At 52.7% G+C, this 24,679-nt stretch overlaps 1 protein-coding gene across 1 annotated transcript; it reads right to left on the bottom strand.

Moving 5' to 3' along the window:
- Positions 1–417: 417 nt before the first annotated feature.
- On the bottom strand, positions 418–22,356 carry LOC123353386 (C-type lectin domain family 2 member E-like). Its single transcript, XM_044994411.1, has 7 exons — positions 22,218–22,356; positions 18,018–18,197; positions 13,503–13,616; positions 10,771–10,896; positions 8,433–8,578; positions 7,398–7,504; positions 418–1,460 (listed from the first exon to the last, which is right to left on the bottom strand). Exons 1-7 carry the CDS (start codon positions 22,255–22,257, stop codon positions 1,322–1,324), a joined length of 852 nt encoding a protein of 283 aa, XP_044850346.1. The 5' UTR covers positions 22,258–22,356; the 3' UTR covers positions 418–1,321.
- Positions 22,357–24,679: the final 2,323 nt, after the last annotated feature.

The following is a 24,679-nucleotide window of genomic DNA, read 5'->3' as shown; positions in this document are numbered from 1 at the left end:
CTGCTTTGGGAGTGACTGCTGTGCCGAGCAGAGCCGGGGGCTGATGTGTGGGGAGGTGTCCCTCTCTCCCTGCTGCAGGATAGGCCTGCTGTCTCCTCCGCCCCAGACACATCACTCCTCCCCTCCCCACCCCCCACTTCAGTTGAAAAAGCGGCTGACAATCTACCAGGATGCTCCCGGAAGGATGAGATTGAGAAACCTGCAACATGTGATGCTGTACCTGCTCCATGAGGCATTGCAAATCCTTCCCAAAGCACTGTGCGGCCAGTTGCACAGTGGGATAGCTACCCATGGTGCTCTGCTCTCTTTGTCGATGCAAGAGCTGATAGTGTGGACGCACTCTGCTGACACAAGGAGCTAGTGTGGACATGCAACAGCAATTTTAATTAAAGCAGCATAACTTTTGCTGACAAAACTTTGTAGTGTATACAAGGCCTAGTACTTAGAGTGGGTAGGGGAGGAGGAGAGGGGAGCTGGGTGTCTGGATTCTTGGGTTCTTGCCCCAATCCTTCCACTGACTTGCTATGTGACTTCAGGTGGGTGACTTACTGATGGATAAAAGCCTCATCCTGTCTAGTGCCGCTGGCTGTGAGCAGCCCCTGGCAGGAGGTACTTGGGGACTGGCAGGGGCGAGCAGGGGGTGTCCAGGATCAGACAGGATTAGAGCACTGTTCACTGCAGTAGAAGAGGGATTTCTGCACAGTTCTGAGCACCCAGTGAGCTGAACCCAGATTCACACAGATGTTCTCTCCACTGGCTAGGGAGACGCATGCACCTGATACTCCTGCAGGAAACTGGAACTGCTGGGGGATCCCTGCCCTCAGTGCACAGAACTCCCTGTAACCTCATAAGCAGACTCCTTTGGGCTTCAGATTTAAATGCCAGCACAGCCAATTAGTGAAGTACCCTGGGAACTAAACCTAGTGCGAACGAGGGACTCTGGAGAGCGATGGGAGAAACAGAGGGATTGTGGGTCTCATCGTGCCAGGAGCTGACCACTTCTGACTTTAGTGGCAGTCAGTGGTACTCAGCACCGGGCCTGGATCTTACATGACCTGTGCCAGGTCACACAGCAAGTGCAGAGCTCTGAGCAGGACCCAGGTCTGGCAGTCTCTCAGCTAGACATTGGGTTTTGCTCAGCTAGGAGGGAGGTTGACAGTTGAAAGTCCTCTAGATCTCACCGTATTCAGTGGCTCCGACCCAGCCTGGTCACGTTCAGCGAGGTGAGCTAGCCATGAAGGCGGCCAGGGCTCTGTTGGTTTTTATTGGCTGCTTAAAGAAAATAAACATCAAAACGGCAAAATGTTTTCAAAGGTGAAAATTACACACAAAAGGGCCCGGCTCTTTCACAAATGAAGTTATAGTGAATCCCACAATCTGCGCTGCTCCAGTTGCCTCTGTCATCCCCTGTGAGATGGACGCAGCATTTCTGAGTGTTAACACTGGGGATCCCTGAAGATCTGAAAGAGAGGAGGGGAATATTTCCAGTGGCTAGAGCAGCTCCTGGGGAATCCACCCTAGTCAGGAACATTTCCGTCACGGACCCACATGATCCGACAGAGCAACTTACCACAACCGCTGCAAGGGAAGACTGCCATATCGCTCTATCTATCCCCATATCACACATCTAGCCATCCATCCCAGGCACTCTGCCTAGCGATCCCAGCACACACCTCCTGAATGATACATCCCCATGTACTCGCGCCATCTGCCTATCTGTCCCATTCACACCTACTTATCTGTGCACATCCACTCCCCTACCTAGCCATCCCCATGCCCTCCTACCAATCCCATACATCTAGCAATCTACCTATCTATCCCCATACACACTCATCTATACCCACACTCTCTATCTATCCATGGGTGGCAGATGAACCCCCACTTCAGGGAGGCTAGCCTCACGGCCCCGCCCCTTCCACCCAAGGCCCCGCCCACCAGAGCCCCGAGGGCCCACACACACACATCCCCCATGGCTGAAGGAGCCCTGGCTGACCTGCCCCAGCTGCGCTGGCTGGCCCAACTCTCAGACCAGCCCGAGCTGCCCTGGCCACCCCAGTCCCTGGCTGTCAGCCCGAGTTCTAGGGCACTGGCAGGAGCTGAGAGAAAGGATAGCTCAGTGGTTTGAGCATTGGCCTGCTAAACCCATGATTATGAGTTCAATCCTTGAGGGGGCCATTTAGGGGACTGGGGTAAAAATCTGTTTGGGGTTTGATCCTGCTTTGAGCAGGGGGTTGGACTAGATGACCTGCTGAGGTCCCTTCCAAGTCTATGAGCCCCTGTTGGCTTCAGGGGAGAGAGGGTAGGGCCATGGCCTGGGTTAGGAGAGGTTTAGCTACCCCTGGCCTTTGATACCTGCTGGCTCTCTATCTCCATAAACTTATACCTGTCTCTCCCTAGACACTCCCATACAACCATTCCCATTAGAGCTGGGGGATTTTTTTTTTCCATTTGAGAATCTGACACAAATTTGTTGACTAGATTTGGCCAATTATTTTTTGTGGGGGTGGGGACAGGGTGAAGGGGGTGGAAGCACTAGGGTCAGTGGGGAAGATCAAGGCGAAGTGATGAGCTCCCTTTTGACTCTGATCCGGAGGAAACCTGCAGTGCTGCCCCCTGAGCCTACTTGGTCTGGGGTCTCGGCGGGATGGTCCACCCCAGAGTGCAGCTACCTCAGAGTCCCAGCTCAGAGCAGAGCTGCACTGCACTGCAGTGTCTGTGAATAAAGCTCACGTTTGTTCCCGCTCCCCGTGCTAATCCCGTCCTCCCCACTGTAATCCTACCCAATGTTTATTGCAGGACCACAGTGTGTTAGAGCCAGACTTCCTGGTGCTGAGCACCTGGTGCTTCCACTGAGAAAGCTGAGATCAGCTTGTGTTTGGGTGCCTCATGTCCTATTCTCCTCTATAAGGCAGGCTCCCTGGCTGGACTACATCTCCCACAGTGCACTATGGTATTCCCTCTGGAGGGGAGAGGTGGAGCATCCTGGGACTCCCTGGCCATGATGCAGCATGGGAGATGTAATCCTGCTGGGAGCTCATGGGGAGAATGATGACATACAACAATTGAACTATGGTCTTCCCTCTGGAGAAGAGAGGCAGAGCATCATGGAAGCTGTAGTCACGCTGGGGAGGCTGGACCATAATGGAAAAGGAGAACATGCAGTAACTGAACTACAACTCCCATGAGTCACCAGGGCATTATTTCTGAAGGAAAATATTTGCGCTTGCACCCAAAATATTTTGCTTTTGGGGCATGTTTTTCAACAAAAAATTGAGATGTTTTGCAAGATGATGCAAAAAATGTTGAGTCAAAATCCCAATTTCCCATAAAAGAACCGTTCAGTGGAAAATTTTCAACCTGCTCCATTGACTCCCTGCTGGTTCTGGGCCATGTAACAATGCTTGTTCCCAGCCATGCCAGCCTGCAGTCAGTTGGCTATTCCCTCCTCCCCATAGTCCTGACCCCGGGACTCACCAGCCCAAGGGACCAGACTGTGCTTTGGGGGGGGAGGCTGGCCACCTCCCCTACTCCAGGGGAGGGGGTGAGTGAGGTGCAGAGCACAGGGCCCTGCTGGGTGTGGGAGCAGGGCGAGGAGACAGATGAAAGCAGGCAGAGGACAATGAATGCTCCGGCATGTCTACACTACCAAGTTTACTCCTGGGGGAATTCTGCGTCACTGCACATGCACAGAATTCATGTCTGGTGCAGAATTTTTTTTCCCCACAGAAAATACGTTCTGCCCAAGAAGTGCTGCAGTTCTGCCTTTTGCCCACCAGAACCACTGTCTGGCCGGCAGTAACGGCTGCATTCGTTACAGCAGCCTGCCGGTGGAGCCAAGTTAGGAGGCACAGTGGGGCACATGGTGCTGCCAGGGGGTCATAGCCTGGGGTTCAGAAGGACTAATGAGGGGACAGACTGGGGTGCGGGCTCAGGAGCTAGTGGAGTGACAACATTGATCCAGGGGCTGAATGAGAGGGAGGCCCCAGGCCTCATGGGGACTGCGGGTAGGAGGGCTCTAGAGCCACATGGGGACAGGGCCAGATGTACCTGACAATGGGAGAGGCTCCTCTGCATGGGGGAGGCTCCCCAACTCCCTAACAATTCCCCCACTCCCAAAAGAATCATAGAATATCAGGGTTAGAAGGGACCTCAGGAGGTCATCCAGTCCAGGCCCCTGCTCAAAGCAGGACCAATCCCCAGACAGATTTTTACCCCAGTCCCCTAAATGGGGCCCTCAAGGATTGAACTCACAACCCTGGGTTTAGCAAGCCAATGCTCAAACCACTGAACTATCCCTCCCCCCAAAAAAACTGTCCCATACTTCTCCCACCCATACCCAACAACCCTCCAGGTTCACTCCTGGGCTCCTTCCCTCTCCCTCAGCTCTTCCATTACCCCGACTTCCCCAAGCCTTTGCACTGTGTCTGAGGGGTGTGGAAATACGGTTCTGTATTGTAGTTTAAATGAATTACTCAAAGTTCTATATTAAAATGCCTAGTAAGGAATCTAGTTGTCAAAAAATACCCGCCCATTTCCTGAATCTTTTTTTCTTTTTTTTTTGCATGTCTTGTTACAGACATACTTGCTCACAGGTATTTTGAAATAAATTGCCAAAATAATTGTAACTGGTGTGATTATACTGTTGTTTTGACAAATAAAATATGCAGAATTGTAATATACTATCTGTAGAATTGTACATTTTTGGCACAGAATTTGTTCGGTGCAGAGCTCCCCCAGGAGTAAAAGTTCAGTCAACGTAAAGCAGCTTAGGTTGACCTAACCATGTAAGTGTCACACTACAGAGTTCCTCTCACCGCTGTAACTCACCCGCTATTCCGACCTAGTAAATCCACCTCAACAAGAGGCATAAGGCTTAGGTCAACATAGTCCAGGCGCCGCAGTGTCTGTATGGACACTGCTTTACTTGCATTGCCTGTTGGCTGTCAGCGTGTCAGGTAGGGTCCCTGTTTTGAAACTGAGCGGAGGCAGGGGTGTTCCACTGTGACCCCAGCTGGAACCTCACTGCCCAGTGCTGAGTGCCCAGGCTGTGAGCTCCCTGCAGAGGTCCCAAGTGGAGTCCCCACAGCTGGAGCCCGGGTGCCTCCCAGGCTCTCAGCCTCCCCCACACTAACCGTCTTAAGTCGGCGCAAGCACTCCTGGTGAGACCACACACGACTGACAGGAGGGCAGTGTGGACATGACCATATTGTCCCGAGTATAGGCCGCACTTTTTTCCCCTAATTTAAGTCTTTAAATTAGGGGTGCGGCCTATAATCGGGATCTTGAAAAAAAAACAATAAAAATACTTTAAATCCTAGCCGCGGCGGGGAATCAGAGGGCTCTGGGCTGCCCGCCACGGCGGGGAGCCCAGAGCGCTTTAAATCTCAGCCGCGGCGGGGAATCAGAGGGCTCTGGGCTGCCCGCCGCGGCGGGGAGCCCAGAGCCCTTTAAATCCCAGCCGCGGCGGGGAATCAGAGCCCTTTAAATCCCAGCCGCGGCGGGGAATCAGAGCCCTTTAAATCCCAGCCGCGGCCAGGACTCAGAGGGCTCTGGGCTGCCCCAGCTGTGTCCCCACCTCCCCCACCGCCCGGCTCCAACCCCGGACGCATCCCCGCCTCGCCCGGCCCCAGCCCCGCGTCCCCGCCTCCGCCGGAACCTGGCCTCGCGCCGCCCGGCTCCGGCCCCGGCCCCGGCCACGTCCCCGCCCCGCCCCGGCCCCAGGCCCGCGTACCTGCCTCCGCCGGCCGCGTCCCCGCCTCCCCTGCCGCCCGGCTCCAGCCCCGTGTACCCGCCTCCGCCGGCCCTGGCCTCAGGGCTGCCCGGGGGGGGGCAAAGGGGGCAATTTGCCCCCGGGCCCAGCAGGGGCCCCCACGAGAGTTTTTCGGGGCCCCCGGAGCGGTGTCCTTCACTCGCTCCGGGAGGCCCGGAAAACTCTTGCGGGGCCGGGCGCAGGAGCTTCTTCTGTTCCTGGTCTTCGCCTGCGGGGGGTCCTTCCGCTCTGGGGCGGAAGGACTCCCCACTGGCGAGTTACCGCCCAAGCGGGACCCGCTGCCGAAGTGCAGCCCGGTCTTCGGCGGTAATTCGGCGGCGGGGGGCCCTTCCGTTCCAGGACCCGCCGCCGAAGTGCCCCGAAGACCTGCGGCAGGGCCTCCCGCCGCCGAATTACCGCCGAAGACCGGGCTGCACTTCAGCGGCGGGTTCCGCTTCGGCGGTAATTCGGCAGCAGGGGCGCCCCACGGCGGGTCTTTGGGACACTTTGGCGGCAGGTCCCAGAATGGAAGGGCCCCCCCCCGCCGAAGACCCCGGGCCCCCGGAATTCTCTGGGCGGCCCTGCCTGGCCTTGCGCCGCCCGTCCCCGTCCCCGGCCGCGCGTCCCCCGCCGCCCGGCGCCGCATCGCCCGTCCCCATCCCCGCGTCCCCCGCCGCCCGGCTCCGGCCCCGGCCCCGGCCCCGCATCCCTTCCCGGCCGCCCTACTCTGGCCGGCCAGCTACCTGGCTCTGGCCATCCAGCTCCCGCCACATCCTCCAGCTCCGGGCTCCGGCCGCGTGACTCCTGCCCCGGCCCAGCATCCCAGGGCTCCTGGCTCCAGCCGCGGCCGGACTGTAGTGCCGCCAGCCACATCCAGGCAGCGCAGTAAGGGGGCAGGGAGGGGGTGTTGGAGAGAGGGCAGGGGGGTTCGGGGTGGGGGGTGGATAGGGGTTGGGGGGGTCAGAGGGCAGGGAACAGGGGGATTGAATAGGGGCAAGGGTCCTGGTGAGGCAGTTAGAAAGGATCAGGGGATGGATGGGGCGGTGGGAGGCAGTCAGGGGCAAGGGTTCCAGGGGCTGTCAGGGGACAGAGAGAAGGGGTGGTTGGATGGGGCAGGGGTCCCTGGGGTGGGGGAAGGTGTCAAGGAACGCAGGGGGTTGGATGGGGCAGGAGTTCGGGGGGGGCGGGGGCCATGATTCCTAACCCTAAGAACATTTGCTAATGTTGTTGATTGTTGTGCAGGGGAGAGGGTGAGAACTGTTCCCATCAGTCTCCTTGTTGTCCATTCCTTTTCCCTTCTTTATTTACAGTATAACTACAAAATACCGGGTAGTTTTCAATATTTCTGAGTATATAACATATGCCGTCAAAAGCAGGACTACCAAAAGTGTTAAAAGTGTTAAAAATACTGGTACATGTCTTCCTATTCATTAAATAAAATACTGTTTTACTGTTCTACTAATGTGTATATTTTCTTTAAGTTAAAAAAACTTACAAATTTAATTTTTTTTAAATAGCACCAAACTTTAAGGGTGCGGCTTATAATCAGGAGCGGCCTATACTCGGAACAATACGGTAATTGCTGGTGGCAGTACATAGACTAACATAAGTCGACTTAACTTTGTAGTGTAGACATGGCCTTACTCACCTGTATGATACCTGTGAGCCATCCACCCACGTCCAGTTTCCTTCTGCGCCTTTGTGGCTCAGGCCGATCCAGTGGTGAACAGAATTGATCCCCACTGTCAGGAAGGCCTAAGGGGGGGGACGGGGGGGGGAGAGAAGCACAAAGCAGCAGCTATTTGTTTCCTACCTGGGGTTCTGCAAGCCACCAGGGGCCCGCGTACCACCAGGCCTGCCCAGCCCTCCGTCACCTGCCTTGCCCGGGTGTTGTGCTGAAACCGCCCACCCCACCTGCAGGCACACAGACCGGATGGCCAGGCGGGAGCAGGGGTGAAAGCAAGCAGCCGTTGCTACTGGGAAGAGGCTGTGAGGTGAAATGGGGTTATGGCTTTACACTGGTGTAAACGAGACAGGATCTGGTCATGGGGCTTTGTCTGGATCCCGGCAGTGTCTCTGGGTAACAATGTGCACCTATGCCGATCGGTTCTGGCCACACGCACCCTGCAGAGCTGATCACAAAGGCTGGGGGCTGGAGGGCAACCCCCACTGGGGGCTGCATCGGAGCGGGTGGTTGGGTGAGGGGCCTGCAAGTGGGGTCATGTCTCTTCTGGGATTGCAGGAGCTGGGAGGCTGAGAGGGGATTGCAGTGGCTGTGGGAGGGATGAGGGACTTGCAGGAGGCAGGGGCTGGTGGGGCTTGCAGGGGTGGGAGGGCACTGCTGGGGCTTTGTGGCAGAAATCCCTAGAGCGAGCCTCTGCTGATTTCTCTGGTGCTTGTCTGCAGCATCTGCTGTGCCAGGGGACTTGGGGCAGGGAAGTAGGTCCCTGCAATGTCCTCACAGCACAGGGCCAAGGGTCAAGCCATGCAGCTGCCCTCCTCCCCCTGGGGATGGAGGGCTGGATCCAGAGGCTGCAAAGCATGGGCCTAGGAGGCTGGGGGAGCTGAGTGCAAGCACTGGGATCACAGCAACAGTTTCGGCCTGGGAGGAGAGATCCCAGGCAGGTGGCCCACACTGCACCCAGTTCTGCCTCTCCCCGGGGGCAGGAGGATCGGGACCTACCTGCTCCCACGGGTTGCTGATGACAACTAGCTCTGCACTGTGGGTGCTGCACGAGTTCCTGGCCATTTCCCAGGGCTCCTTTTCAAGGGAGAAAAAGTAGCATTTCTTCTGGAACTCCTCCCAGCCATGCGGGCAGCACGGGATCCCTGCAACACAGGCTGCAGCTCACCCCAGGACACAGAATCCATGCTGGTAACATCCTGCTAATCCGGCATCCCAGCCCAGGCCAACCCCGACGAGCATCCCAGCCGGCTGCTCGCTCCCAGCCAAGGAGGCTGCGGAACAGGAACAGACTCTGTGGTTCTGCAGCTCCCAGCCCGCGCTACACACTCTCGCCAGCTGGGGCCTCCCGAACTCCTGGCTGGACACAACCGATTGCGCTGCCTCCGTGCCGGGGCTGGCAGGAAACGGGCTGAACTGAACGGAAGGTTTTGACATTTGTTTTCATTCCAATGCAAAAAGAAGCCAAGACTGGCCCAGAATAACCAGTGGCCCAGTGGCGAGGGCCAGGGCCGCCCAGAGGGGAGGGCAAGAGGGGCAATTTGCCCCAGGCCCGGGGTCCCGCAGGGGCCCCCACGAGTGTTTTTCGGAGCCCCTGGAGTGGGGTCCTTCACTCACTCCAGGGGGCCCAGAAAACTTTTCCACTCCCGGTCTTCGCCGGCGGGGGGGTCGTTCCGCTCCGGGGCGGAAGGACTCCCCGCCGGTGAATTATCGCCGAAGCGGGACCTGCCGCCGAAGTGCAGCTGGGTCTTCGGCGGTAATTCGGCGGCGGGGGGCCCTTCCATTCCGGGACCCACTGCCGAAGTGCCCCGAAGACCTGCGGCGGGGGCCCCCCCCCGCCGCCGAATTACCGCCGAAGAGGCAGCTGCACTTCGGCGGCGGGTCCCCCTTTGGAGGTAATTCGGTGGTGGGGGGCCCCCGCCGCGGGTCTTCGGGGCACTTCGGTGGCGGGTCCCGGAACGGAAGGGCCCCCCGCCGCCGAATTACTGCTGAAGCGGGGGCCCCCCGCCGCCGAAGACCCCGGGCCCCCGGAATCCTCTGGGCGGCCCTGGCGAGGGCACCGACCAGGGGGATGGGAAAGCCAGGGCCAAGCCTCTGACTCAAGTAATGCAGGGACTTGAACCTCAGTCCCCCACCACCCTGGCACGTGCCCTGAACACCCAACTATAGAGTCATTCTCGGGGAGGGGGAGCGAGCGAGTGTGCACATGCACAGGAGTGACTGACCCTGGAGCCCCCTGGCTTGGGCACTCGCCAGACCCAGGTCTGCATCCCTGCTGTGCCTGGTGTGGTCTCCCACATCCCAGCTGCGTGCCCCAGGCCATGCCCAGAATGGGGTGGAGCTTCCTATCGCTGCTTCTGACCAGAGCTTCCACCCTGGCCCTGACAGACCTTCCTGCGGAACATTTAGTCAAAACTGACCCATTTCTGTGAAAAGCTTCGGTTTTGATGAATCACCATTTTCCTGGGAAAAAAGATTTTGTCCAAAATTTCCCAACCCGCTGGACTCCCCTCCAGGTGAGAGCCGAGCCCTGACTCCTCTCCACCAGCCCCCACATTCACACCTCCCACAGCACCTGTTCGGCCCCTAAGGAGCCTGTCGTCCTGCTTAGGGGAGGAGCGTGTGTGCCATGGGCTGTGATTGCAGAGTTCTGGTCTGAGACACACAGTCTCCCTTCCCCCACACCTCAGATTGTTGTCTGGATGCGTTTGTTCCTGTTTTGCATCCGTCGGATCTTGAGTAATCAGGATCCCAAGTAAAGAAATAAACAAGAAATTGTCACTGTGAGAAACCAGCTCGGCCAGAGCAAAACCACCGCTACAGGAAGCCTTAGTCACCCTGACTTACACCCAGGATCTAGCACCTACAGCTCAGCTCAGTCACAAGAAGGATTTGAGGGGGAAAGAAACATCCCAGGTTTGTGACAAAGTCACTTCTACAGTTGAGATTGAACCTGGTACCATGAGCACCCAGCTCCAGCCATGTGAGGTCAAGGAGTGGCTCCCTCAGCTGGTGGCAGTAATAGGCTGTTATCCTCTATGCAGCATAGGTGCTGGGACAGTGACACATTCAAGGACAAAGCAAATCAGCCCCTGTCTAAACCCTCTTCAGGTCTGAACATGACCAGACTATGTGAAAGTTCTGATCCGGATCTGGGTCTAGATCCCACTTTGGGTCCATCTCAAGGCCACTGATCCTCCCCCTGCAGGGTGCGTGGATGCAGCACTGGCATGCGGGAGGTTTGTCTGTCACCTCCCTGCCCCTCCTTGGTGCAGGGCTGGCTGCCTGGAGCCTCCATCCAGACACATCAGGCAGCAGGCCTGGGACCAGCACTTACATTTCAGGAGTATGAGCAAGAAGGCAGCTGTTGACACCAGCAGAGACACCCCCACCAGGGCGTAGAGGATGCCCAAGGATTTTCTCCCACAGCCTCTCTGCTCTGCTGCCTTCGGGGTGGAGACAGCTGCAAAGAACAGCAACATCAGCGGCTAGAGCACGAGTCAGCAGAAGAACAGCTGGTGTAATCTCTCCCCATGCCACCAGCCATGGGCAGGAGAATGACCTACATGTGCAAGATGGTGGGAGAGGGGTCTAGTGCAGGGTTAGGACCCCTGTGTTCTATCCCCAGCTCGGGGAGGGGAGTGGCAGACGGGAGAGGGGTCTAGTGCAGGGTTAGGACCCCTGTGTTCTATCCCCAGCTCGGGGAGGGGAGTGGCAGACGGGGCTGGGAGCCAGGGCTCCTGGGTTCTATTCCCCCCTCTAGGAGAGGAGCAGGGTCTACTGGGTGCCCCCCACAGCACCAGAGAGTGCACTCTGGGGTGTGAACTGTAAAGAGGAGAGACCAGAGCTTTCTTGTCCCCATAGGACCCCGAGCCCATCACCATGGTGTTTGGGCTTGTTTGCCTCGCTACGGTCCCAATCCTTGAAAGCACTGATGACTCTCCACTCCTGCCAGGGTCCATGGGCACTGCGGAGACTCAGCAGCTTTGAGAATCCAGCTCTTCGAGGCCTTGTCCACATAAGTGAGTGTGTTAAACTGGTGTGACTCACCCAGGCCTGGTCTATGCAATAACTTTCCCTGGTTTAACTGAAGATGCAATTTCACTCCCCTTTATTTAAACTGGGGCTGCTTTGTATGTGAACACTCTTAAATCAGCTTAACACCAGCTATCGGCACCGATTTCACAGTGTTCACTAAATCACTGATTTGCACTAAATCGGTTTGTAAACCGATTAAAACAAAACTGGTGCAACTTAGATGCAGAGAAGTCCCTAGTGTAGACATGCTTGAGTCAATTCAAGAGGCTCTTACAGAGCTGTATCTTAAGCAGATTACAAAGGGCTCATCTGCACGAAAAAGGCACACCGGTTTTGGCAGAGATGTGAATTTAAACTGCTTTAATCAAACCAGTGTAGACACACTTAACAGCCCCTTTCTTTAGTTAGTTTCAATTGATTAGGAGCAGGGTTGAAAAACCCAAATAAATAAAAAATCAGAGCATCCACCTTTGTCTTTGCTAGGAAAAAAAAGGGAGTGTTCTTACCTTGTGACAGGAAGAATGGGGTAATGCCCGAGGCCTGATCTACCCTACAAAGCTTCACCGGCTTAGCTATGTCGGCTAGGAGTGTGCAAAAACCACACACGCTCTCATGCCAACACAGCAATGCCAGCAAAACTCCCAGTGTAGACACAACCCCGTGAAAAGAAGAATGCTCCTGTGGGCGTGGCTAATGTTGTTGTGTCCACCAGCCCAGGAACACCTCCAGCTGGCTGACCCAGGGCACTCGGCAGACACAGCTATACCGCCGCAGGCTCTGAAGCGTAGACAAGCCCCCAGCCGAGAGAAGGCAGCCTGGAGCATTTCCATGGATCAGTGGGTCGAAGTAACAACCACAGGAGCCAGGGGGCACCAAGCTGGGTGGGTTTCCTGGAACCAGGGGGCCTGGGCGTGGTAGCTTCTGTATGGAGCACATGGCACCCGCCAGGGCTCCCTGTGTGCCATCCTCCCATCCCCCAGCAACTGCCCACCCCTCCCCCACACCAGGTGCTCTGGATGCCCACCATCCCCCCTCCCCCAACCAGGGGGCTGGCACACCGGTAGCGGTCCCCCACCCCCCGCAACAGCAGGGACAGAGGCAGATGTCACCAGAAAAGCCACAACTAAAGCCAATAATGTTACTGTTCTCATTTATAAAGCTCTTGGAGATCCACTGATGAAAAACACTAGAGTCGAGCTGGGAGTTAACCCGGCAAAGTGCTGAGAGCCTCTGGGGAGATCTCGCTCACTGCCTCTGCAATCCATACATTGAACCCACCACCACAGCACGGAGTGTGCATTGGGTTGTTTGCCCAAGTAGGGGCTTGAGGGGTTAATTCCTGCAAATGCCCCATTTGCTCACCCAAGCGTGAGACGCCGAGCCAGGGCTGGGGAGAACGCACGCCAGCACCACGCAGGGCAGCACGGCTCTAGGGGGCTGGGTTTCAGCCTTCTTCTGAAGAGGAGTTTTTCTAATGGGATCGTTTCCCTGGAACAAGGATTATCTGTGTCCAGTTCAGTCAGGGGCCCCGATAAACTCACCTTTGCAAGCCTGAGCCTCTCCACTGTGCTCAGATGCCGTGTCTAGGCCACAGCCCTTGGTATTCAGCACCCATGGAAGTGGCTGCAGGATTTGGCCCAGCTGCGTCATGCTCCAAAAACCTCAACGTTCGTTTAAAAATAAAACCATCGGGGAGATTTTCAAAGGCACAAGTGGGAACTGGGCACCTAATTCCCATTGGTGGGGGGGCAGTGGGAGTTGGGCATCCAACGGCTTGTACTGCCTTTGAACAAATCCCCTTTGGCAGCGGAGATAACACTGGAAACATGACCCAGGTGTGACTGATGCAGAGAGGCTGCCTGAGTCTGCAGAGAGCCTGAGCCAATTGCTCTTCATTTCCATCTGTAGCCTCACATTAATGATTTTCCCTTTGCCAGACCCAGACATCAAGCCCGGTTGTGCTGACAAATCAATTCTGTGGCCCACACACCTCCCGTGTTCTGTGAGATGCACCTCAAGCGAGTCACCCACCTGGCTCTGCCTTTGCTTGCCACTGGGGCTGCATCTGAGGCTGGGGTGGTGGCTGATTGGGATCGATGTTCTCATAATCCCTCTCGCAGTCGTCCTCAAAACTGCCCATCGAATCTAGAGACAGAAAGAGGGTTTTCTAGAACAGCTGTGGACCTGTTTTATTGTCTATTCTGGATCACAAAGCATTTAAAACCCAGACTCTTCCCCAGGCCTGGCTGTTGGGTCCAGTCACTTCCCAGCCCAGCTGTGGCTTTCGCTGTCATTGTTAGTATTATTTATCTGTATTGCAGATGCACCGGAGCCCCAGCCGTGGCCCAGGCCCCCACTGCACCAGGCGCTGTATAGACCCAGGTCCCTGCCCCAAAGAGCTTCCAGTCTAAGTCAATCAAAGTGGTTCACAACCCACAGAGTCAGCCGCTGATTGCTGGCCTGGGCTGCGAGAATGTCTACAGCTGCAGGAATGTTCATGGGAATCCCTGGGCAAAATCCTTGTTCTCAGGGCTGAAAATTTGCCCTCTAATGATTCACTTCCCCTCCCTCTGCCCAAACCCTTCACCTGTGCTGTCTGGAGAGTACTCATGCTACAATAAATTTGTTAGTCTTTAAGGTGCCACAAGTACTCCTGGTTTTTTTTGCGGATACAGACTAACACGGCTGCTACTCTGAAACCTGTCTGGAGAGTGTAATTTTAGTTGGCTAAACCAGGTATTCATCTATCTATCCCCATACATCTCCCTGTATCTATCCATCCCCATACACCATATCTATCTATCTATCCCCATACACCCCTTCTGTCTATCTATCCCCATACACCTCCCTATATCTATCCCTCCTCATACACCGTATCTATCTATCTATCCCCATACACCTCCCTATATCTATCCCTCCTCATACACCGTATCTATCTATCTATCCCCATACACCCCTTCTGTCTATCTATCTATCCCCATACACCTCCCTATATCTATCCCTCCTCATACACCGTATCTATCTATCTATCCCCATACACCCCTTCTGTCTATCTATCCCCATACATCTCCCTGTATCTATCCATCCCCATACACCATATCTAATCTATTTATCTATCTATTTATCTATCCCCATACTCCTTCCTATATCTATCTATCCCCATACACCGTATCTATCTATCTATCCCCATACACCTCCCTGTATCCACCTCTCCTCATACACTCTATCTAGCTATCTAGCTATCCATCTCCATACACCTCCCTATATCTATCCACCCCCATACACCGTATCTCTCTATCTATCCATCTCTCTATCTGTAAGCTGGGTCTGAACGAGCCCTCCACTGCCATCTAGTGATGAGCTGGGGAAAAGACTTCAGGAACAGCCTGTGTTTGCTTCTCCTCTGCCCAGGTGTGCAGCATGATGGAGAGCTTGACCAAAATGATCACTTTTGGCTGGCATTGGGTTACAATTCACTTTACTATCGAGTGCAGGGGTAATGAAATATTTTTCTCCTTATTGTATTGTAGAGGCGGTCAAAAAAGCAAACAGGATGTTAGGAATCATTAAAAAGGGGATAGAAAATAAGACTGAGAATATATTATTGCCCTTATATAAATCCATGGTACGCCCACATCTCGAATACTGTGTACAGATGTGGTCTCCTCACCTCAAAAAAGATATTCTAGCACTAGAAAAGGTTCAGAAAAGGGCAACTAAAATGATTAGGGGTTTAGAGAGGGTCCCATACGAGGAAAGATTAAAGAGGCTAGGACTCTTCAGCTTGGAAAAGAGAAGACTAAGGGGGGATATGATAGAGGTATATAAAATCATGAGTGATGTTGAGAAAGTGGATAAGGAAAAGTTATTTACTTATTCCCATAATACAAGAACTAGGGGTCACCAAATGAAATTAATAGGCAGCAGGTTTAAAACAAATAAAAGGAAGTTCTTCTTCACGCAGCGCACAGTCAACTTGTGGAACTCCTTACCTGAGGAGGTTGTGAAGGCTAGGACTATAACAGTGTTTAAAAGGGGACTGGATAAATTCATGGTGGCTAAGTCCATAAATGGCTATTAGCTAGGATGGGTAAGAATGGTGTCCCTAGCCTCTGTTCGTCAGAGGATGGAGATGGATGGCAGGAGAGAGATCACTTGATCATTGCCTGTTAGGTTCACTCCCCCTGGGGCATCTGGCATTGGCCACTGTCGGTAGACAGATACTGGGCTTGATGGGCCTTTGGTCTGACCCGGTACGGCCTTTCTTATGTTCTTATGTTCTTATGAAAGGGCAGCAGAACCGTACTTAATCTGGCCTGTGAGGTGCCACCCTAATCTGAACCTCATTTGCTACGCGTGGGGTAGGGCTGCCAAAGGCCTGTGAAGGAGAGCAAGGGTGGGAGTGGCATTTGAGGTGGGAGGTGTGGCTAAAGGAGGGTCCTAGATGCTAGCTGCTTCTGCACTCTGTGTTTAGAGACTGAACTAATTAGCTTCAAGTGAGAGACCTTGTTTCTCTGTTCCGGGGTACCAGGAACTGAATGTTAGTAGCTCTAGGGGCTATGCCTTAGGCCATATCTGCACTAGTGAGCTTGCAGCTGTGCCGATGCAGCTGTGCCGCTGCAAGCTCGCTTGTGTAGCTGCTCTATGCCGGTGGGAGAGAGCTCTTCCGTCGGCATCATAAAACCCCTTCCACGAGTGGCGGGAGCCAGGATGGTGGGAGAGCATCTCCCGCTGACATAGCACTGTTCATACCGGCACATCTGTGGGTGTAACTTACATCACTCGGGGGGGGGCATTTTACACACAAGCCATTCGATGTGGGGTAAGGACTGTGGTGACATGAAAGACAAGGCAGAGGCTGTATAGCCAGAGAGACCAGTAAGAGCTGAAATCACTAACACCTGGGTTAAGCCGGGTGACCTCAGCCCATGGAATGACAGAAGTGGCGGTGCCGACCAGCAGCAGCAGAGACAAACAGCGGAAGCAGCAGCCGACATCTAGTTGCAGAGGCTCATAGCAACCACAGAGACATTGCTTGATCCCCCCCCGCACCCTTTCTGGGGTGGGAAGTGACCCCCTATGACCCACCACTGAACTCTCGATCTTTGCTAACCAAGGACAGGCCACCTGTGAGTGGGGTGCAGTGGAGGGAAAGGGGAATAATGTGGTAAAGGGACATTAATTCATTGGACTTTCCCACCCCAAGGTGGAAAACTGAGGCAAAGGACACAGCCCATTGTGCAGTGGGGTCGTGTTTGCTTATCATTACATGCTTTTGAGTGGGGTTGTGGTATTTCCCCAAACTAATGCTTGGTTCCCTTTCTCTTTTAATACAAGTTCTGTTTTGTTACACACAGACTCAGTGCTTGTGAGTGGAGAAGTGTTGCCTCTTAATAGTGCTCAATGTTTGTGTTTGGTTTTCCCAGATTCCTGAGTGGGGGCTGGTTCTGTTCTGTATTGTTAAGAGGAACCCCCTAGATATTGAACCTGGCCCTACTTGCTGCTGACTCCACCTGGCAGAAGGGTTACACATCATCTAATCTATCTATCTATCTATCCCCATGTTCCCCCTCTATGCATATGTAAGACACTGGTGGTAATTGTCCTGCTATAATCAGCACTGATGAGGCCTCCACGCCTTAAGAAAGATGTGGACAAATTTGAGAGCGTCAAGTGAAGAGCAAAACAAATGATCAAAGGGTTAGAAAACCTGACCTGTGTGGAAAGGTAGAAAAACGGGGTAGGCTTAGTCTTGAAAAAAGAAGGCTGGGAGGGGGGGGACCTGCTAAGGCCTATTATAAGGAGGACAATGATCCATTGTTCTCCACATCCACTTGAGGTAGGACAAGAAACAACCAGCTTAATCTGAGGCCAGGGAGATTTAGATTAGATATTTGAACAATCTTTCTAGCTATATGGGTAGCTCAGTGCTGGCGCAGGTTGCTGAGGGAGGCTGTGCAATCCCCGTCTGGAGGGTTCTAAGAACAGGTTGGACAAACACCTGTCAGGAATGGTCTAGGGGTTTACTTGGTCCTGCCTCAGTGCAGGGGGCTGATGTCTTGAGGTCCCGTCCAGCCTCACATTTCTATGATTCTGGGAGTAGGGAGACATGCCCAGACGATCCCGGCTGGCGATCCATGCCCATGCTACAGAGGAAGGGGAGAAATTCCCAGAAACTCCAAGGTCCCTGCAATCTGACCTGGGGGAACATTCCCCCCCAACCCCGAAGCTGGCAATCAGTGTGACTGTGAGCCAGACCCACCAGCCAGGCATCTAAGCAGAGGATTCTCTGCACCGCCTTAGAGTACCAGTTCTCAAACTTCCGCGCACTGCGACCCTCTTCTGATAACAGAAATTCCTACATGACCCTGGGCGGGGGCAGAGCCTGAGCCCCGCTGCCCCGAGCTAAAGCACTCAAGTTTCGGCTTCGGTCCCAGCGAGTCTAATGCTGGTCCTGGCGACCCCATTAAAACGGGGTCCTGACCCACAGTTTGAGAACCGCTGCCTTAGAGGGATGAGCTAGAAGGTCAGTCCCCCCGTGTTTACCTGGCCTCCCATGTGGCATCTTGGCTCTTTTGGTCTGCGACAGCTGCATGGAGTCGTTCTGGTACCTGCAGTAACTGGGCGCTGTTTGTATCACACTGTGAAGCAGCTTCCTCCCGGGCGGCAGCGTCTCCACCACAGACTGATTGCAGCGCCTGGGCTTGCAACACACCACAGCCTCTTCTTCCCTTTCACAAACCACGAGTGCTGAAGACACCCACCGTTAACCCCTTCCCTGCCATGGGCACAGCTCTAGCCCTTTAAAATGTCAGCTGGTTGATGGGGGGGAGCCACTGACTAACACTAGGGTCCTGTAGAGGAGACACGCCCTTCCTGTAGGAGGCCGGGGGAATTGTTCTGAGCCAGGTGAGCAGGCGAGGCTCCGAGCTCACCAGTGCCTGGAGGGGGCTGGTCTGGAGAATCCAACATTCCCCCAAAGGGACCCCACCATTGAGGGCAGGGCAGAGAAAGACAACAGTGCGTCTCAAACTAGGGGGATACAATATAATGTCACATACCTTTTATGGGGGGAGTCCTAGAGGCAGCTCTCCAAGTTTGCCTCCCTATGTTTTTCCCTACATTGTATTGTTACAACAGCATCTAGGGCCCATACTGGGATCAGAATTGTGCCAGTGCTGCCCAGAGCCCACATGGTACCAGCCACGTCACACAGCACCCCCCAGATCAGGGCCCCCTTGTGCTAGAACTGCAGACAGGATAGATTATTATCCCTCCTCCATGTGGGAGCTGGAGAGCAGACAAAGTGACTGGTCCCTAGTCACAATGCAGCAGAGCTGGGAATTGAACTCATGTTGCTTACTCTTTCCGCCCCTGCCATGCACCCCAGGCCAGCCTGATCCCAGGAGCAGAGCAGAGCATGGCATGTCCTCCACCGCAGCATTTCCCCAAGTATTTGGGCAGGCGGGGGCTAGTGAGGTGGGGTCGATACAGTTGTGAGTGGGTTGTGTAGATGGCATGAGCCGGGGTGGACAGGGCACCTCTTTTGTTTCCATTGTTTGTGGTGAGTTGCTGTGACTTTCAGACATTGGGGAAGTGCCTGGGGCTGAGGAGAGGGGCTGAGATAAAATGAAATGCAGGGTTTCCTCTTCCTCACCTTTGAACACTCCTTGCTAGTCTTTATTAGTAAGGCTACGATTTTGGCACAGAGGTGATGGTGGTTGTTAGACTGTCTGGAGCAGCTCACTACCAGGAGCGCCCACTTCAGACTGTCACAAATAGGGCAGATCCCCCAAAGTGCTGGTGCGATCTCTAATTAGCTTTCACTCAGTCAGTAACAACTGTGAACTCCTGGATGACTGTACCAGTCGTGCCATGGAGTCAGGCAGTCCCCTTAGACTCTCCAGTCTATCCTGCCACCCAGACACACTGGACATAGGGATAAATGGTCACTTACACCAAAAATGATGCCACATTCAGGTTGCTTCCAGTTCCAAGAGACCTGTCACTTACCCCAGATCAATTCGTATCCTAAATCTTATACCAAAGATGGTGCCTGTAGCCAACCCTGAAATAAACTATCTAAAGGTTTATTAACTAGGGAAAAGCAATAAATGTGTCATTTACAGGTCAAAGCAAGTGAACACGTACAGCCAATGAGTTACCCTCTAACTCCTGAGAGAATCACAGAATATCAGGGTTGGAAAGAACCTCAGGAAGTCATCTAGTCCAAGCCCCTGCTCAAAGCAGGGCCAATCCCCTGATTTTTACCCCAGTTCCCTAAATGGCCCCCTCAAGGATTGAATTCACAATGCTGGGTTTAGCAAGCTAATGCTCAAATCACTGAGCTAGACCTCCCCCCTGAGAGTGACAGAATTGTCCTGATCCATCAATTCAAAGCATCTTTCAGGGCACCCCAGGAGGCAGCCCCTGGGGATCTCTGGCTTCAGTTTCAAGTCTCTGGCCCTTCAGAGTTCAAATAGCCACAAAGGTGCCGTTTCTTCTTGTCGGGAATTTTTATTCCCTTCCCCCACAGTTCATGGTGATGGGACAAGTTCATATGAACTGGGGGGGAAGGGAGAAGCAATCAGTAAAATCTTTTGTCCTCTGATGCTCCACAATGGTTTGTCTGGTGTCTTTGAGCCTTCTTGTGCTGGCCAGGAAATGACACCTTGTGTAGCAAACTAGTATTTCACACTTATTTGGTATTGCTTCTCTCCTCACTGCGGGGGTTTCCAGTTACAGCACAAACACTGAAATCTTACCTTATAACATGGCACATAGACATTACCAGTGAGATTGATGCATGGCGCAACTTACAAGCATTTCACAGAGTCTAAACACTGAACACATTCTTATTAGACCGGGGTAGGCAACCTATGGCACGGGTGCTGAAGGCGGCACACGAGCTGAATTTCAGTGGCACTCACACTGCCCGGGTCCTGGCCACCGGTCCAGGGGGCTCTGCATTTTAATTTAATTTTAAATGAAGCCTCTTAAACATTCTGAAACCTACATACAACAATAGTTTAGTTATATATTATAGACTTATAGAAAGAGACCTTCTAAAAAGGTTAACATGTATTATTGGCACGCAAAACCTTAAATTAAAGTGAATAAATGAAGACTCGGCACCCCACTTCTGAAAGGTTGCCAACCCCTGTATTAGACTAATCCCTATTTTAAGCAAAACTAACATGCAGGTGACCTGATCTGATCTCCTACTATGAATTTGTCAGTTCTTAGCTAATGCCTGCAGCCCGGGCAAGAGCTGGCATCCAGCCTGCCAGCGTCACAGTGGTCACAGAAACTGTGAATTTAAATAAAGACTGTGAATTCTTGGAAATGGCTGGGGGCAGGGTGTGTGTGTGTGCTGGCAAGTGAGCCCACCTCAGCTGCAGTTCCTGTCCCACTGGGTTGGGCCCAGCTCCCCGCTGCAGATGTTACAACCTGGTGCAGAAGGTCACAGCACCACTGAGGTTTGCCCCAGCTGTGCCCCCACCGTCTCCATCTAAGATTGGCAGGTGCACCATACCTGAGGGGCCAGGTTGCAACCCTCAGAACCAGGCCCAGCTCCACAGGACAGGAACTGGGCTCGCTCTCCAACCCAAACACCCCCTCCCCCCCTCCTCCCCCCCGCCCGGCAGCTCCTTTCAAGATTTCACAGACTTTATTTGGGTCACTGAAAAAAGCACAGGAAATGCCTTTTCCTATGCAATGCCTTGAAGAGAAAAAACACATGGCTAACCTGTGGCCAGGAAGGAATGTCAGGGACCTTTCCATGACTTTTCATTTTCCCCTCTCATCTCTGCTGTGAAATTTACTACAAATTTCCATGCCAGAATCGTAGCCTTGTTTATTTTGTGTACTGTGGTCGTGCCTGGCAGCTCCAGACATGGACCAAGACCCCATTGTGTTAGATGCTGTACGAACACAGATCAAAGACAGTGCCTGACCCAAAGAGCATCCAATCTAAGTATAAGGCCATGTCTACACTATGGACTTTGGTCAACCCAAGTTAACTTGGTGTAGAGCCACCAAAGTTATCGCTCGGGTGGGTGCATGCTTGGCTGCTTGCACTGGTGCTTCACATACTCACTAGCAGTGGTTGTGCTGATGCAAAGGGAGGTGCACCATGAATAAGTATCCCAGTAGGCCACCACCCAATGTAATGCCTTTTGAGAAATGTTTGCAATGTGTTGTGGGGTAGAAATATGTCACCCAGGGATCTCTGGGAGTCAGGGGTCAAGTTCCCAGCATGCAACTTTTTCTATCTCATAATGCCATCCGTATCCCCTAATTCTTGCAGTTTTAAAAAAAATCCCACAAACCCATGCAGCACTTTCCAGTGTCCGCCATCTCTGATGGAAGCATGGAGCCCACCCAGCACTGTGCTGATCTCATGAATGCTGAAGTTGTGGGACACACGATCCTCTGTCATTTGCAGAGCCACAGGAAGAACCATAGCCATGGGGGAGGGGATGAGAATGGGTGCAAGGGAGATCAGGTTTTAGATGGGGTCACTGTGGCAGGTGGAGGGGTGAGAGGAGGAGAACAGTGAGAAACTTCTGCCTCTGTGACTGGAGAGAAAGAGGAGAGAGTTACAGGGGGTAGTGGGGAAAGGAGGGAGAAGGCCACATATTTTGTCCATTTTCTCATGGAAGAAATCAGCAGCATCCTGTGCAGACAGAGAAGTGGAGACAGAAGGAGGGGAGGGTGTGAGGAGTGTATCAAAGGAAGCGGTACCTGTCCTAATGCAGATGTGCCAATGCTGCTTTGGGCTCATTTTGTGCCCTTTGAGCCAGGCCAGCTCTCTCCATGACTGTCAGGGCTCACGGATCCTCCAGCAGACAATTACTGCCATTGCTCAGCTCCACCAGCATTTCTGAAACACACACAATGTTTATTTCCAACAGCACCAACTTGATTGAGAGCGTCAGCTCCTCGGGGCAGGAACTGGCTACTCCTCTGTTTGTACCTAGCACAATGGGGCCCTGATCTTGGTTGGACCCCAGGCACTATGGTAATAAACACGATTATTAATAATGAGACTGCAATAGAAGTAATTCTTTCACTCTGTTCTGCACTGATAAAGGCCTCAGCTGGAGTGTTGGGTCCAGTTCTGGGCACTACATTTCAGGAAAGATCTGGACAAATTGAGAAAGTCCAGAGAAGAGCAACAAAAATGATTAAAGGTCTAGAAAACATAACCTATGAGGGAAGATTGAAAAAACTGGGTTTGTTTAGTCTGGAGAAGAGCAAACTGAGAGGGGACATGAAAATAGTTTTCAAGTACATAAAAAGTTGTTACAAGGAGGAAGAAAAATTATTTCAGGGAAGTCCTATGACCAGAGACTCTAAGGGCACAAGGGACCACTGTGATCGGCCAGTCTGAACAGCCTCGGGCATAGGACTTCCCTGAATTATTTCCTGTTTGAATGACAGCAAAACAGCCAACCTTGATTTTACAATGGCCAGAGATTTTGTTCCAGTGGTTAGTTCCCCTCACTGTCAAACATTCCTGCTGCCTTAATTTCAGTTTGAATGTACATAGCCTCAGCTTCCAGCCATTGGATCTTGTTACAGAATCATAGAAATGCAGGGCTGGATGGGACTGTGAGAGGTCATCTGGTCCAGCCTCCTGCTAGACCATCCTTGGCAGGTGTTTGTCTAACCACCTCCAGTAAGGGGGATTCCACAGCCTCCCTTGGAAACCTTTCCAGTGCTTAACTAGCCTTAGTGTTAAAAACGTTTGTCTAATCTCCCTGTGCAGATGCAGCAGCTTACTTCTTGTCCCGCCTGGAATGGACACAGCTGGAACATGGTGTATTAGCAGTATAACTATTTCAGCAAACAGAGTAGCCCCCTCAGTGACACAGCTGTGCCATCATCAATTCTGGGTACAGAGCAGGTCACAGTCAATCCAGCTGAGACCCACCAAACACACTGCAATGATGGGACCTCCAGGCCCAGGGCCGGTGGAAGCACTAGGCAAGTTAGGCAGCTGCCTAGGGTGCTGAGATCTGGGGGGCACTAAAAAGCCGGTGCCTAAAAATAGACGCAGGTTCAGGCTGCAGATCGCAGACTGTAGGGAGGACGTAGGTAAGAACTACACTCCCAATGAATTGCTCTCCTGCAGGGCTGGTGCAAGGATATTTTGCGCCCTAGGCGAAACTTCCACCTTGCACCCCGCCCCCCCAAGCATCGCTTATTAAAAACTTTAAAAATGAATGCTGCATAATGTGGCATTGTTCATTAGAATTAATACATGTTCCACTTGAAAATGTATTAATTTAATTATTTAGTCTACATATTTAATGAAAATAAATGAATAACCTGACAGTGTTGACAGTGTTATTGTGTTCACTTTGCACAACATAGCATGGATCTTAAAATAAATCACATACCTTATACACAATGCACTGTCACAAAGTAACACGTTATAATTTATTTTTCCGCGCTTTCAGTTTAGCAAATTTAGAAACAAGTTCCTTCAAGTCAATGTTGCGAGCAACACCATGTAGATAGGTAGAAGGTAGATAGCCCAACAAGTCTTTGTTGCAACATTGATGTTTGCATGTATATTTTTATCAGCTTGAGCTTCGAGAAGCTTTGCTCACCACTGGCCACAAACTGGGAGAGTCAAGAGGATGCGAAGAGCAATAACTGTGTTGGGGACACTATCTGTCAGTTTATTTGTGCATATGAAGTTCAGTACATCTTGCGGCGATGCACTCTTTTGGACTCGTCGGGCAATAGCTTGCAATTCATTGCACAAGTCAAAGGCATCGATATCTTTGGATTCACCATGTTGCAAAGCTTGCTCCAGATTCAAGCAATGTTTCATAATTTGCTTTGGTGTTGTATTTTGAAAACTGTAAACATCATATAGGAAGCCAAATACTGAACTAAGTTGCTGCATCAGTGTGAATCTTTCTTCAGCTGAAGGTATTGCTGTGTTGATGACTGCAAAGTAAAAGTTCACTTTGAATTTTTCTTTCAGATTATAAATAGGTTCATCATCTGCTTCATATGTGAACTGCTTCCTCTTTTTTCTAATACGGATTGGATCTGGTTCCAAAAGTGCCGGTACATCCAACTCCTCCGCAAGTTCACCTGCATCTACCAATGTTTTCTCAAAGTCTGCATCACTTCTGTGGCCTACAAGAAACGTCTTGGTTTCTCCAAGCCCCAAGTCACAGTGCAAT

This window comes from Mauremys mutica, chromosome 20 (assembly GCF_020497125.1).
Source record: "Mauremys mutica isolate MM-2020 ecotype Southern chromosome 20, ASM2049712v1, whole genome shotgun sequence".
In the NCBI taxonomy this organism is placed as follows: Eukaryota; Metazoa; Chordata; order Testudines; family Geoemydidae; genus Mauremys; species Mauremys mutica.
This window is presented reverse-complemented; position numbering and strand designations above follow the sequence as displayed.

Excerpts from the sequence above, each read along its gene's own strand:
- LOC123353386 (XM_044994411.1), bottom strand. The coding sequence starts at position 22,257 with ATGAGCCCAAAGCAGCATTGGCACATCTGCATTAGGACAG. Across the intron at positions 18,198-22,217 it reads GCACATCTGCATTAGGACAG|AAGAGGCTGTGGTGTGTTGC; the intron begins GTACCGCTTCCT and ends GTGAAAGGGAAG. Across the intron at positions 7,505-8,432 it reads TCAGCAACCCGTGGGAGCAG|GCCTTCCTGACAGTGGGGAT; the intron begins GTAGGTCCCGAT and ends CCCCCCCCTTAG.